At 31.5% G+C, this 14,597-nt stretch overlaps 3 protein-coding genes across 3 annotated transcripts; 1 reads left to right on the top strand and 2 right to left on the bottom strand.

Annotated features, from left to right (window-relative positions):
• Nucleotides 1-2,303: 2,303 nt before the first annotated feature.
• Nucleotides 2,304-8,694, bottom strand: LOC115725208 (uncharacterized). The gene is made up of 2 exons (XM_030654646.2): nt 7,560-8,694; nt 2,304-2,509 (listed from the first exon to the last, which is right to left on the bottom strand). The coding sequence occupies exons 1-2, from the start codon at nt 8,567-8,569 to the stop codon at nt 2,497-2,499; spliced, it is 1,023 nt and encodes a 340-aa protein (XP_030510506.2). The 5' UTR covers nt 8,570-8,694; the 3' UTR covers nt 2,304-2,496.
• On the top strand, nt 2,837-8,605 carry LOC115725207 (probable galacturonosyltransferase 12). Its single transcript, XM_030654645.2, has 6 exons — nt 2,837-3,351; nt 4,222-4,280; nt 4,414-4,569; nt 4,953-5,543; nt 5,640-5,942; nt 6,062-8,605. Exons 1-6 carry the CDS (start codon nt 3,141-3,143, stop codon nt 6,344-6,346), a joined length of 1,605 nt encoding a protein of 534 aa, XP_030510505.1. The 5' UTR covers nt 2,837-3,140; the 3' UTR covers nt 6,347-8,605.
• A 1,214-nt stretch (nt 8,695-9,908) lies between the features above and the next one.
• On the bottom strand, nt 9,909-12,875 carry LOC115725145 (transcription factor ILR3). The gene is made up of 5 exons (XM_030654573.2): nt 12,525-12,875; nt 11,628-11,690; nt 10,864-10,941; nt 10,594-10,756; nt 9,909-10,391 (listed from the first exon to the last, which is right to left on the bottom strand). Exons 1-5 carry the CDS (start codon nt 12,662-12,664, stop codon nt 10,122-10,124), a joined length of 714 nt encoding a protein of 237 aa, XP_030510433.1. The 5' UTR covers nt 12,665-12,875; the 3' UTR covers nt 9,909-10,121.
• Between the last annotated feature and the right edge of the window lie 1,722 nt (nt 12,876-14,597).

The raw sequence follows: 14,597 nt of genomic DNA, 5'->3' as shown, positions 1-14,597 counted from the left end.
CTAAATTTAACATTTTATATCTTTATTTTTTTTGTCCATTTTCTTACTACTCTTATCATGTTTTTCTTTTCCTATTTATCTTGCTTTAATCAAAATTACATTTTTAATATTACGAAGAAAAATCAATAATCAAGATATAATATTTAATTTCAATAATAATAAATAAATTTTTTCTTAAATATTATTTGAAGTGAATTTAATTTATTTCTTTTTAAATATCTTATTATAATTATGGACTATAATTTAATGTACTTGTTAGAAATTATTGTAGTTATAGATAAACATAAACTTGATAATTTTTTCATTTATTTTTCTTTTCATGAATTTAATTTATTGTATGGTTGAAATTTTGAAAAGATAAAAATATTATTATGGATTATAGAACAAGTTAAAATAATACAAATCTACTAATTTTTGTAATACTTTAAAACTTATTTCAGATTTTTAAATATTTTCTTACTTTTATGTTATGAAATGTAGCATATAATTTTTTTAGGTTAATTTTTTAATTTATTTATTAAGGGGCCCAAAATTTTATATCGTCTTAGGCCCCTATTTTTTCAAGGCCGGCCCTGTTTGTAAGTATTATAATTCTATTTTATAATAACAGTTATTAGTAAAACTATTCTCATATTCCATTCAATGGCTCTTCTTCTGCCACATTCAGACCAAAATAACCATTTTGCCCTCTTCCACATGGTTTCTTTAACTCCTCCTCATCAGCCACAACCACTTCTGACAAGTTAACCTGTTTGGTCTTTCTCTCTGCCAATATTCTTTGTGTTGATTTGTAGTATGTTCAGGGCTGGCCCTAAGCATAGGCGGGCTAGGCCCGTGCCGAGGGCCCACTCTTTCTAGGAGCCCATTTAAAATTTTAAGACCTCATTACTTAACTACTATATTTAATTAAAATTAACATTAAATATAGTTTAATTGGACCCAGCATAGTGGCAGCCTAAAGAGTGCTAGGTATTATATTTTCTTGGGACTTGAGTTCGAAACCACCAAACTTTATTTTTTATTATAAGTTTTTTTTTTAAAAAAAATAATTATCTAAGAAACAACTATAAATGCATATAAACTTAATAACTAAAGCCAAAAATTAATACATAAATATTATTTAAACTTTTTTTCTAAATCTAACATTTCATAAGTTTATCTATTTTTTTTTTATCTTGCTTTAATCAGAATTACATTTTTAATATTATGAAGAAAATTCATTAATCAAGATATAATATTTAATTTCAATAATAATAATAAATAATTTTTTTCTTCAATATTATTTGAAGTGAATTTAATTTTTTTTAAAAAATATCTTATTATAAGTAATGGACTATAATTTAATGTAGTTGTTAGAAATTATTTTAGTTATAGATAAATATAAACTTGATAGTTTTTTCTTTCATGAATTTGATTAATTATATGGTTGAAGTTTTGAAAAGATAAAAATATTATTATGGATGATAGAACAAATTAAAAAATACAAATCTACTAATTTTTGTAATACTTTAAAACTTATTTCAGATTTTTAATATATTTTTTTATTTTTATGTTATGAAATGTAGCATATAATTTTTTTAGGTTAATTTTTTAATTTATTTGTTAAGGGGCCCAAAATTTTATATCGTCTTATGCCCCTATTTTTTCAGGGCCGGCCTTGTTAACAATTAAAATCTTAATGAGTTTAAGTAAGAGGAAATTACACTCTATACCCTTTTTATATTGTACTCTTTTATTTTTACCTTCTTTTTTAAAATCTATCATTTTTACTTCTTTTTTTAAACATTGTACCAATTTTGCCCCTGTCACTTCAAGATACTCCCCATGTGATTCTCTTATGTAAGGGTATTTTGGGTACAATACATATAAAAAGAGGTATGTTTCAAATAAATATAAAATTATAGGTAAATTTGATTAATTGATGAATAAAAAAGGTATTATTCAACTTACCCCAATGCTATACTAAGTGGAACTATCACGTGAACCATGCTATGTGAATAATTAATATGGTCAGTTTGTCTATTTTGAGTACTGAAGCTTATAATTGATTGAACATATATACTCATTATTTTCTATGTTGTTGTGTGAAATGATCAACTTTAATTGACTCAACTCACCTAATGAACTACTCTTCTTGAATAATCTTTTTGAAAGTTGAGAATCAATGTTGATTTTGGCATCAATAGTTTGGTTCTTTTAAATCTTTAATATGGAACGAAAGAAAAAAAAAGAGGGTACAACCACATGTAGCAAAATACCATACAAATCAAATACAAAGAAGAGCCCCCAAAGAAAAGAGGAAAAAAAGGATCATTGTGAAGGTACCCCCATAATTTTGATTTTTGGTAGAAATGGAATATGAGGTTTCTGTACTTTTACTCCAACAATCAAAGTCCCTATTCCCTAACAGCACATCGTATAGAGAGATGGAAATGAAGAGAAGAGAGGTAGTGTCGTTTTCCATTTAGAAACTCTGTTCCGTCAAAGTCCAAAGTCTTAAGTATGTTTTCTACAAAAAAATAAATTTATAAAAACTTCATGTGGAGGCAAAGCCAAGCAAACAATGGTAGTACCAAACAACCCCTTATTTTTATAACATAATTTTAAATTATAAATATAAATATATTGACAAAAAATTAAATTTATATTAATTTTACTTCTCTTCCAACCTCCCCTTCTTCAAAAACCAAGCCAACAAACAAACACAGCCTTTCTTCTCAGTCCCATGTCTCTATCTCTTTAACAACTTTCTTCACCTCTAAATTAATAAACTCCTTCAAAAATATATATACAAATTTAAAATAATAATATATAGAACAAACACCTTGATAGTCTAGCCCAAATGCTAAGCAAGGTTAGGTAAGAGATAGCTACTTTAAACAACATCAAAACCATTTCTTTTTTTACAGCATTTCTATTCATAGGTTCTTGCAGTAGTTGAACTCAGTCCTTCTATTGGGATTGATTTTTGCCATTGTCCATTGCTAAATGAAATAACACCCTCTCACAAAATTAACAAAAGAGAAGAAACGTACGTGAGAGAGAGAGAAAGAGAGAGAGAGACAAAAGTAGTACTAGTCTTTTCTTCTTTTGGGGTGTTGTGATTGTGTTGTAAAGAAGAGGAATAGGATAAAATAAAAATGCAGCTTCATATCTCACCAAGTTTGAGACATGTGACAGTGTTTCCAGGCAAAGGGGTAAGAGAGTTCATCAAAGTGAAAGTGGGCTCGAGAAGGCTTTCCTACCGAATGCTATTCTACTCTCTCTTGTTCTTCACATTTCTTCTTCGTTTTATCTTTGTTATGACAGCAGTTGACTCCATTGATGGAGAAACCAAGTGTTCAACTATTGGTACGTATGTCATCACTTCCTTTTCATTTAATATAAATAAATATTTACCATGTTATATTATATATGTAACGTTCGAAGTTTTTCATTGACTATATCCCTCTTTCTTGTGAAAATGAACCTTATATTTTTTATGTGTACTCTTCAATCATCATTATTAACAGATTGTATTGGTATTTTTTACCTCTCAATATATATATATATATATATATATATATATATTAGATTAAAATTATCTTAAACTTGTTTTTAGTAGTTATAAATTATTTGTTGGGGAACAGAGTAAAAGTTTTGGTATTTCCAATAATTTCAGATAATAAGAAGTAAAAGCCTAACAGTTGTGAATCTTAAGATATCTAAGATTTTTTTTTTGAAATAACAATTCTTAAAAAGTTATGCATAGTATCTCTGTTATTTTTATAATTGAGAAAAAAAAACAATTATTCAATTGAAGAATTAATAATCCAACATAATCTACAAAGTTTTGCACTTTCTGTAATGAGTGCACACGGACAACACGTGCATGGTTCATGTGCCTAAGTGCAGGTGTCTGGATAAAATTCAGTTAAGCCACATGGCTATCGCTATGGTCTAGGCCACCAAAGTTTTTATGCTAAAACCAACTTGTAAGCACAAACTCCAAAGAGAAAATATTAAGATATATATTTTTCTCATAAGATAACTGCGTATTAACTAATTTATTAATTTGTTATGCCATGGTCGGTGTACTTCTTGGTAGATTGTTACGATCTAAAATTGAGTAAATGTCCTTAAAAAAAAAGAGTAAAATAAAATAAATAAATGGCGTGTTTATTATGTTTTTTTATTAATATTAAAGCCAAGTCCTAATAATATATTTGTTCTTGATGATAGGTTGCTTGGGGAAAAAGATAGGACCAAAAATTTTGGGAAGAAGGATTGACTCATATAATGTAACTTCCCCAACAACCTTTGATGATTAGAAATTACTTATTTGTTTGTCTTTATTTTATTATTATTTTTTTTTATGAAACTTATTTGTTTGTCTTAAGAAATTTTATTTATGTACTTATTTATTTTGGTAAGGTCCCTGAAGTGATATATCAAGTACTAGAAGAACCCATCAGTAAGGATGAATTACAAGGAAGAAATGATATTCCCCAAACTCTAGATGAGTTCATGGCTGAGATCAAGAATAGCAACTTAGATGCGAGGACTTTTGCTATCAAGCTTAGAGAAATGGTAATATGTTTTCTATTATTATTTCTTTCTAAAAATTGTTTACTTTTGTGTATTAATATTATTTTGGAAATGAAATCAGCATCTTTGTTTTTATTATTTATTTTCGCGAGGGTGGGGTGGAAGAAGGTGTTAGTTCACCTCCAACTAACTTAAAAAAGGTTCCATCATGGGAAATAAAAGACTAGTTTAAAAAGAATCAGATGTCACTTGAAAATGATTGTTTCTGTATATATTGGTCCACAAATCCTTCAAGAGGGTCCACAAATAGAGTTTTGAACACTAGTAAATTGACTCTTTAACTTATGTTTACAAGAGAAAACAAAGACAATGAATGAAAGATACTCCTCAACAAACTCTTTTATTTTATTTTTTTTACATTTCAGGTTACCCTTCTTGAACAAAGGACTAGAACAGCCAAAATTCAAGAATACTTGTACCGCCACGTGGCATCAAGCAGCATACCAAAACAGCTTCATTGCCTAGCCTTGAGGCTAGCCAATGAGCACAGCAACAATGCAGCTGCTCGCCTCCAACTGCCTTCGGCTGAACTCGTCCCTGCCCTCGTCGACAATTCCTACTTCCACTTTGTCCTTGCCTCAGACAATGTCCTAGCCGCCTCTGTTGTTGCCACATCACTTGTCAAAAACTCATTGAGGCCCCACAAGGTTGTCCTCCACATCATCACTGATAGGAAGACTTACTATCCAATGCAGGCATGGTTTTCTTTGCACCCTTTGTCACCTGCTATAATTGAAGTGAAAGCATTACACCACTTTGATTGGTTCACCAAGGGGAAAGTGCCAGTTTTGGAAGCAATGGAGAAGGATCAAAAAGTCAGGTCCCAGTTCAGAGGAGGGTCATCAGCCATTGTGGCAAATGCTACCGAAAAGCCTAGGGTTATTGCAGCCAAATTGCAAGCTCTTAGTCCCAAGTATAACTCAGTTATGAACCACATAAGAATACACCTCCCAGAGGTAATATTTGATTAGACTTGGCTATATTTGAACTTCTCCCTTTCTTATTGTGTCTTCTTCTGACAAATCTTTTCAACACTGATCATTTTCTTGCAGTTGTTTCCTAGCCTCAATAAGATAGTCTTCTTGGACGATGATATAGTGGTTCAAACTGATCTTTCACCTCTGTGGGAGATTGATATGAATGGAAAGGTGAATGGAGCTGTGGAGACATGTAGAGGAGAAGATAAGTTTGTGATGTCAAAGAAATTAAAGAGCTACTTAAACTTCTCCCATCCTTTGATATCAAATAATTTCGACCCTAATGAATGTGCATGGGCTTATGGCATGAACATTTTTGATCTTGAGGCCTGGAGAAAAACCAACATAAGTGCCACATACCACCATTGGGTTGAACAGGTAAGAAAAAACTCTTCTGTAATCAGGACCTCAAGCTCGACAGAGTGAGTTTACTCGCCAAAAGAATGTGTCGTTATGTGTTTCGCTTGTTCCTAAATTTTGTCTTTTTCTTGATGCAGAACTTGAAATCAGACCTGAGCTTGTGGCAGCTAGGTACATTACCCCCTGGCCTAATAGCATTCCACGGTCATGTTCAAGTAATTGATCCATTTTGGCACATGTTGGGGCTTGGATATCAAGAGAACACAACTTATGTTGATGCTGAAAGTGCTGGTGTCATTCATTTCAATGGCAGAGCAAAGCCTTGGCTAGACATTGCCTTTCCAGAACTCCGGCCGTTGTGGTCAAAATACATCAATTTCTCTGATAAATTCATCAAAGGCTGTCATATTAGAGCATCCTAGACTTTGCATTTTTGAGAGGAATATCTTGATCTTACTGATTATAAAGAATCGTATTCGTTGTATATGAGAAAGAAAAGAGAAGATGACACAGTCTTCCCCAATTCAAGGTCTTCAATGCTCAATGCAAGATTAAGATAAAAGAGAGCCGTGTGAGCACCCACGGCTCCACTTTTTCCAGCTCTCTTTGCTCAGTTGGAATTCTCTCATTTAGCTCACTTTTTTTAGTTCTTGTAATATTTTTGTGTTGTTAAAAGGTTTCAAAAACAAATAAAAGTAATAATACTTTGTTAATACTCTGCATTCATGATGCAGAAATCACATCCAAGCTTGTTAATATTTTCATTAGAGAAAGCATGTTACATTTCCATTGAAAAAACTTAGACAGAGATTTAAAAATTGGGCTGTATTTGGCACAAAGAATGGCTTTGTGAAAAAGATACATTTTGGCTTGTGAAAAAGATAACAAGGACCTCTCAAATGACATCTCCAAGACAGCTTAGTCTTACCATTTCATTTTTGTTTTAAGGAAAAGATATAAAATACTGAAGTTCGTAACAAGTACCACAATTATATTTTGGAATAACTCATTCGATATTCCATGTTTTAACAAAATACAAATTACAGATACTATTTTATACTGATTTTCAAATTACACATACCTGATGATTATTATTTTACTCCATATTTTTACGAAATACAAATTTCAGCTACTATTTTGTATTCACATACATGATAAAATCTGTTCAGAGGACCGGTTACTGGTACAAGAATCACTCCAATCTAATTACAGAGACTATTTTATAATATTTCAAATTACACATACCTTATTTATTGAAAAAGATAACAGATTCATGATGGTTTTTTTGTTTTTTTGTTTTTTGGAAAAAGGATGCCATAAAGATATATTTCCATAAAGTAAATTCCCTAAATTTTCTTTTAATGTGCAACAAATATTGATATTTAAGTCTTATCAAAAAAGAAAAAATATTGATATTTATTTCATGTCACTGATCCTCATCAAAAGGTATTGTTATTTTCCTTCAGTTCACTCTTTCGAGTCGATCTCATCATTTATGATTAAATAATATATTAACCGTAGGCTATATTTGCAATCTCACCACAATATCAGTTAAAGGTAAACAATTGAAACTCCAAAAGCGAGGAATGAAACCAAAACTTGAAAATCTATTTACTAATAATTACACACACTTACTTCTTTCCAGTGACATTAGACACCAAATCTTTCAAGAACTTCACAGACTTGGTCACCGGTGAGTTGACGGCCATCAAATTATACAAAACATTCTCAACTTCACCAATTGATGGCCGAGCTTTGAACTTGGAGATGACCCTCAACTCTCCTTCTTCTTCTTCAACAAGCACAGACCACTTCTCACCACTCACAACTCCATTTCTTACGCACTTGAAAATCACTCCTCTTCTTTTGCTCAAAATTCCTTTCACCTCCAAACCCATGAAAGAATACACCACTTCAAAAGACCCCACAAAGCTACTCAGCTCCCCAAACTCACTCTCCTCCTCAAAAGCCCATCTGGGGTTGAATACCACCACGGGCCTCGGGTAAAAATCATCCGAAACACTCTTCACATTCCCCAAATCTTTTACCTCCGGAGCTAGAAACACTGCCACGTCTGCAGAGCTCAAACCACCGGTAGTGAGGGAAGAAAAGTCAACGTGGTCAACTGGGCATGAAGGGTAAGACTCGAACACTCTCAAAGCAGCTTCTTTGTAGGAATCATTAGGCCAAATGATTAAGATGTTCACTGGGGAGCCTTTTCTTTTGAATGGTAGTTCTCCAAACACCTCGAAAGATAATCGGGAGAGAGATTCCGGGGAGTCATCAATGACCGGAATCTCGACCCGGAATCTGGGTTGCTTCACTCTCTTGAGCTTGTTGGTGAGCTTGGTGTTATTGAGGGGTTTTTCTAGTGTGCTTGAGAGGCATGTCTTGGCTTGGAGAATGGCCGATTCTTTTGAGGTAGGTGGGCTTGAAGAAGGTAAGGAGCTTCTGATCGGGACCTTGATCCACGGCGAAGAGTTTTTGTGGTTATGAAATACGCTTGTAGTAGAGGAGGAGAGGTGGCAGTGATGATGAACACGAAATGAAGATAGAGAAGAGAATGCATTTGCGAGTTGGGATTCGAATTTTGTGTTTGGAGTTGGAGTAGTGTGCAATTGAATTTTGAGAAGATTGGACGCCATTGTAGTTGGTTATAGGTGTATCAATGGATGACCAGTACAGTAGCCAAGAAAAAAAAGGTATATAAACAGATAAGATTTCTCCACAGTTAATCTCTTGTGAACAGAATCTAGTCAAGTCAAAATAAGTTATTGTTTTTCAACAGTAACTAAGAGGAGACAAACCATGGTAGTTTGTTCCTTCTTATTTTTATTAAATAAATTATAGTTTTGACTTTAGGTGTTACCTCAACAACAAAATTTTATTTCCACTAGTAATTCTTTACTCAGTATTGATCCAATAAAAAAACCGCAACTACGCCAGATTACATAATTCCTCCTATATCGATCGTGATTCTCTTTTCGGGTTTCGGTCTCAAGCTCGAGTGTATTTTGAAGATGTATTTTGGTTGAATTTCGACTAGTGTGGTGTTATAAAAAATTCTCCTTTTTTTGAATGATAGAGTCTCCAATTTATTAGTAAAAATGTATATAATATTATATATATATAGGGATACGATTTTATCTCATGTTGTACTTTTATGTAATGAATTTCGTAGTACATTAGATGAATCTCGGGTATTATCTTAGATCAATCTCAGCTGTCAAATCAAATAAGTCTTTCATCTGACGGTTACCGTACATCACAGAATGCATTTCGTGAACGTACAAAATCATATCCCTATATATATATTATTGAAAATTTATTTGTGATATAATTTGTATGAAAATAATATCTTTTATTGATAGTGAGGAGATAATTGGTTAGTGAAAATTTTCTAAAGATAGTTAAAGTTGTATTAATTGTTAAAAAATTATAATATTTTTTAAAAAAAATTACCCCATATACTATTTTTTTAACTTTTTTTTTCTTTCAAATTTATAGTTTAAGTTTCTAAAGTACTCCGGTAGTTTTTATGTGAATTGCTATACGAATTTGGGTTGCAATTTTGTCATTGAATAAATGCTATTTAATATTTAGTGTAATTTTATAAAAATAAAAATAAAGAGGCATGGATTGAACATTTTCACAAGTTGCATAGAACAACAAATTATAGCACTTAGTCTAGTATTAATTTTTTTTTTTTCAAGCAGCATTAGCTATTCTAAATGTAGATTCATATTTAAAGACAAATAGTGATTACATTAATCTAATAAGAGACCACGCCTAAATAGTAAATAGGCTAATTTTGCATTGCAATTAGGATTACGCCTAAAATCCCACCTATCTCTACAAATAATCAGAACACACAGCTGTGGGATTGCGAGGTTGCAATCTCATCTGCCGAGTGAGGAGCAAAACTTCACATTGCAATGCCTATACAAATTCACCCACCAAACATTTTCCAAGTTGAAACACAAGTTGACAGAGATTAAGCTTATTGCCATTTACATGAAAATACCACCACCAATGCATAGATAAGTATCCAGGTTGCAAATACAGTCAAATCACAACCAAATTCAGTTAGAATTTAGAAGACTACATTTAAAACGATTAAAAGTCAAGAACAACGAGACTACTGACACTTCTTCGGTTGGGTAGGGACACAGCCAAGTGCCCCAAATACACCAGGGCTTAGGCAACTGGTGGGCGGAGAACATGATCCTGCGAGGTATCCACAGAAGCGGGTGGCATGAACTGCCACATAGCCACCCCAGGGTAACCAATGAATGGAACCAACTTGTTGCCAGGAGCCTGGCCTTGGGCAGCGGCAAATGCAGCAGGGATTGCAGGAGGGGGGGCCAAGAATCCAGGTTGGGCATTCATGCCCTTCAGTTGTTGTTCCAACTTTTCTTTCTCAACCTTGAGCCTCTGCTTCTCATCACGAAGCTCATTCTTTTCCACCTAAACAATAGAGATCACTTTTATATATGCTTTGTTCCTTTGACATACCAGTGACTTTTAGGAAATCCTTGTTTTTGTCACACAGCTCAAAGTTATTGAGAAATGTTTATATATAATAATAATAAATAAATTAATAAAAGAAACATTCAGGTCAAAAATTGATCATTTCGTTTTCAAATAAAGAAAATTAAGAAACACTTGCCTTCAATTCCTTGATCTTCTCCTGCAGACTCGAATTTGAGTCCTTCAACTTCTGGGCTTCACCGCGCAACTGATGCACCATTCGGACGGCATCAATTAAAATAGCAGCCTTGTCTGTTTTAGGAGGCCTTCCAGGCTCCAATATAGATCCCAATTCCACAAACCTATTTTCAATTATGTTAGCACAAAGCATATTTGATTCACATATATGATAAATAAGAGAGAGAGAGAGAGAGAGAGAGAGAGAGAGAGAGAGAGAGAGAGAGTGTACTTGTCATTAAGCCTATCCCTACGCTGCTTCTCCCTACAAGCCTTGGTGCTAGATCCATTCCGCGATTCCGATCTACTCCTGCATGAAGAAAATGCAAAAGGGACAACTAAATTTAAGGTTATTCAGATAACAGCACAAAAGCAGATAATCCACACTTTTGGACATCAAAAAACTTTATGGATATCTAATAATTGTCTTAAGAACTCTACAAATTAATCACCCCACATCCTCCATTTGGCTCAGAGAAATGGAATAAATAAATGAAAACCCAAAATTAATATGGAGAAACTTTCCAAGCAATCAAGACAAGAAAATACAATTAAAATTATTAATTTTAGTTTAATGTAAAACAGAAATCTTAATGATAAAAACATATGCTTTTTTCATGCTGTCATAAATGGTTACTGTATCACTTATCAGCCTCACATGTAACCTCACTGGCCAAAAGTTCACATAAATTAGGGCCTGGCTACAAACGAAAATTTCCCACCATGAGCAGCTCAGTCTTGATGAATGGACAAGCTTGACTTGGTATATGATTCAATTTTAAACAAACATCTATAAACTGTGGAGACAAATTAGCATCTTCTCCATAAAGCAGTACAAACTTAAAAGTGAAAGGCAATAAACTAATCATAAAGGTGAAGTATAATCATTTAAGGCATTAAAAGATCATAAAGAACAACAGGTTTTAATTAATCGGGGACCATGCTCTTTCTTTAATCTATAACAAACGTAAAAGGCAAAATACACACTGCACAAACCTCTTCTTTGATCCAGATTCTTTAAGGCCCTCTGAATCTCCTAATGAGCCATCAATCTCCACACTGGAAACAAATATCATCATTACAAAAATATATTTTGAACAACCCAATTATTAGCCTAATTAAAAAACTTAATGAAAACAACATCAAAAATACACATCTCATCACTGTCAAAGCATCATAGAACAATTATAATACAGTACAACCTACAATTTGACTAGCAAAACAAATGGCAGAATGATGAGTATTACTCATAGTTAAAGGAAAAGAAAAAGAAATACTGGCTTTCAACCTTAAAAGGTCACATAATTTGCTTGTACATGCACATAATCATAATCCCAAACTAAATCAGCAACAAAAGTAAAATAGAAAAACTTTCAACTTTGTATATAATGAGAACGTCTATCAATAAACTTAAAATCTCTGAAAAGTCCCACGATGATTTACAAAAAAAAACAAAAAAAAATTCATAGTCGTTTAAGAAAGTTCCAAAAACTACAGCATAGATAATTATTCCAAACAGGGTACCGCATAAAGTATTTATGTAAAACTATATACACAACTGCGTAATACTTCAGCCCACCGATTTGGGTTGCTAACCATATCGAGCAAGCAAATCCAGAAACCCCTTTTGAATTATACTTCTAAACATTACAACCCCAGTTTTTCTATTTCATTTTGCATACCATCTTCATTAAGTCAAAAGCCCTATATTAAAATAATAATGATAATAAAAAAAAAAAAAAAAAAAAAAAAAAAAACCATTTGCATACTTCCCACAATTGCCAAAACAAAAAGAGACCCAGAAAACCCTTTGATTGCTTTTGGCCTAAATCAAAAGCTCACAATTTGGGGGAGCCAGAATCAAAAACTGAGGATTCTTAGAATTGGAATAACCTGACACTTGAAGAGCCATTTAGGGTTTGCACAGGCCAGTTAAAACCAGAAGATGATACAGGAAAATTTCCATCGGGGACAGGAATATCGTCGATCAAGCCGTAATCAAAGAGCCAATTGGTGTTTTCCGGGGAGACCATTTCCGGGGTAGGCGGTGAGTGGGAATTGGGATGTTCGAGGAAGATGATAGAGTTAACCCAAGAACCAAACACGGAGTGGAGATTGATGGGCTTGAGATTTTGGAGGAGAAGAAGAAGCCAAGGGAAAAAACGGGGAATCTGGTTGTGATGGTGGGGAAGGTGGTGAGGTGTGGTGTGGTCATCGTTCCACCACCACCTGAGTAAACGTTTCTTTCTGGGTTTTGGGCCTTCTCCCTCATAATTTGGGCCTTTCTTGGGCCTTCTTCACCTACTCTTTCCTTTTTGGGCTATTTAAAAAAATATGGGAAAATAAAGATAAGTTTTGATATATATGGCATAAAAACTTAATTACACTAAATATGTCATTTTTTTAAAAAAACTTACAAATATGGGAAAAGGTCATGAGGAATGCCATAAAAAACTTTAAATTTGTGTTTCTTTTTATTTATTTATTTTTTTTTTAAAAAAAAATAAAACACTAAAATAAATAAAAAATGATATGAACTGTAGATATTGTTTTTTTTTTTTTTACAGAAATTAAACTTGTCTTTTTATTTAAACTACTGTTTCTTTTTTTTTCTTTTTTTTTTTTGTTACAAAATAATTATTTCATTTAAAGTAGCAGAAAAAAAAACCAGTTTCATCAACATCATCCTGAAAAAGAAATAATATAAAAAATTTTAATCTAAAAATAATACAAACTTTAAAAATCAGTTTCATCAACATTGAAAGAAACTAATAATTTCATCAAAAGAATAAAAAAATAGTTTCACTATGTTATTACAAATTTTTTATTTTAAGTTACTTTTTTATTATTTTGTTTCTAGGTTCGAACACTTATATTTTGTTTTTAAATTATTGATATGCATTATGTGTTATTTTGATTATATTTGTGATTAGTATTTTTTTTTTTTTTGTATTTTTGTGTGTGTGTGTGTGTTTTTTTTTATTTATTTAATTGCCTGATGAAACTCATTTCAGTTAACTTTATTATTAACATTTATATTATGTTATTACAATTTTTTTTTTGAAGTTACTTTTTTATTATTTTGTTTTTTGGTTCGAACACTCATATTTTGTTTTTAAATTATTGGTATGCATTATGTGTTGTTTTGATTATATTTGTGATTAGTATTTCTTTTTTTTTTTTGTATTTTTGTGTGTGTGTGTGTGTTTTTTTTTTATTTGATTGTCTGATTAAACTGGTTTCAGTTAACTTTATTATTAACATTTATATTTTGTTATGATTTTTTATAGCGTCAAAACTGGTTTGACATGTCGAAACTGGTTTCACATGTTTTAACTGTTCTGTAATGGGGTTGCTCCATTTTTATGATATTATTGTATATTTTTTAATTTGTATAAAACTAGTTTTATTATTGTATTATATTTGAACAATAATTTTTATTTTATTTTAAATAATCAGTTTTTGACACACATATTATTTTATTATTTTCATAACTTGTTTTTTTTAAGTAACTAGTTTTCATAACTAATTTTTTTTTATTGTTGTTCATAATTGAGTTTTAAGTTTTAATTTTATATTAAATTATTTTAAGAAACTGGTTTTTATTTGTTTGTTTTTAATTTGGTTGTTTAACTAACTGGTTTCTCATATTTCACTGTTTTTTTTTTTGTTATTCTTTTATGGTTTTTATTGTATTTTTATCTCTTTAATTTTCTTTGTTTCTTCTTTTCTCTTTGATTTTAATTTCTGATTCCCTTTGTTATATTTGTTGCATATTGTATGTTTAAATCAACTCTAATTTTTGAGCAAGTAAATAAAAAATTAAATGCCAAAATAAAGAATGAAGTTAGAAGTTTGGTTATTAGGTATTGATATAAAATTTATATCTTCCAAACTGGTTTTTAAATAAGTATCGTTTGTAAAAGTTTATTAGTTATTAGACATTGTGTATTTTTCATTATGTTA

Source organism: Cannabis sativa, chromosome 6, assembly GCF_029168945.1.
Source record: "Cannabis sativa cultivar Pink pepper isolate KNU-18-1 chromosome 6, ASM2916894v1, whole genome shotgun sequence".
Lineage (NCBI taxonomy): Eukaryota > Viridiplantae > Streptophyta > Magnoliopsida > Rosales > Cannabaceae > Cannabis > Cannabis sativa.
Note: the sequence above shows the minus strand (reverse complement) of the source record. Positions and strands in the feature narration are given on the sequence as shown.

Coding starts and splice junctions, on each gene's coding strand:
- LOC115725207 (XM_030654645.2), top strand. CDS start 3,141: ATGCAGCTTCATATCTCACCAAGTTTGAGACATGTGACAGTGTTTCCA. Junction 3,352..4,221: donor AACCAAGTGTTCAACTATTG/GTACGTATGTCA, acceptor TCTTGATGATAG/GTTGCTTGGGGAAAAAGATA. Junction 5,943..6,061: donor ACCACCATTGGGTTGAACAG/GTAAGAAAAAAC, acceptor TTCTTGATGCAG/AACTTGAAATCAGACCTGAG.
- LOC115725208 (XM_030654646.2), bottom strand. CDS start 8,569: ATGGCGTCCAATCTTCTCAAAATTCAATTGCACACTACTCCAACTCCA.
- LOC115725145 (XM_030654573.2), bottom strand. CDS start 12,664: ATGGTCTCCCCGGAAAACACCAATTGGCTCTTTGATTACGGCTTGATC. Junction 10,942..11,627: donor GAATCTGGATCAAAGAAGAG/GTTTGTGCAGTG, acceptor TTCTTCATGCAG/GAGTAGATCGGAATCGCGGA. Junction 10,392..10,593: donor AGAAGATCAAGGAATTGAAG/GCAAGTGTTTCT, acceptor TCTATTGTTTAG/GTGGAAAAGAATGAGCTTCG.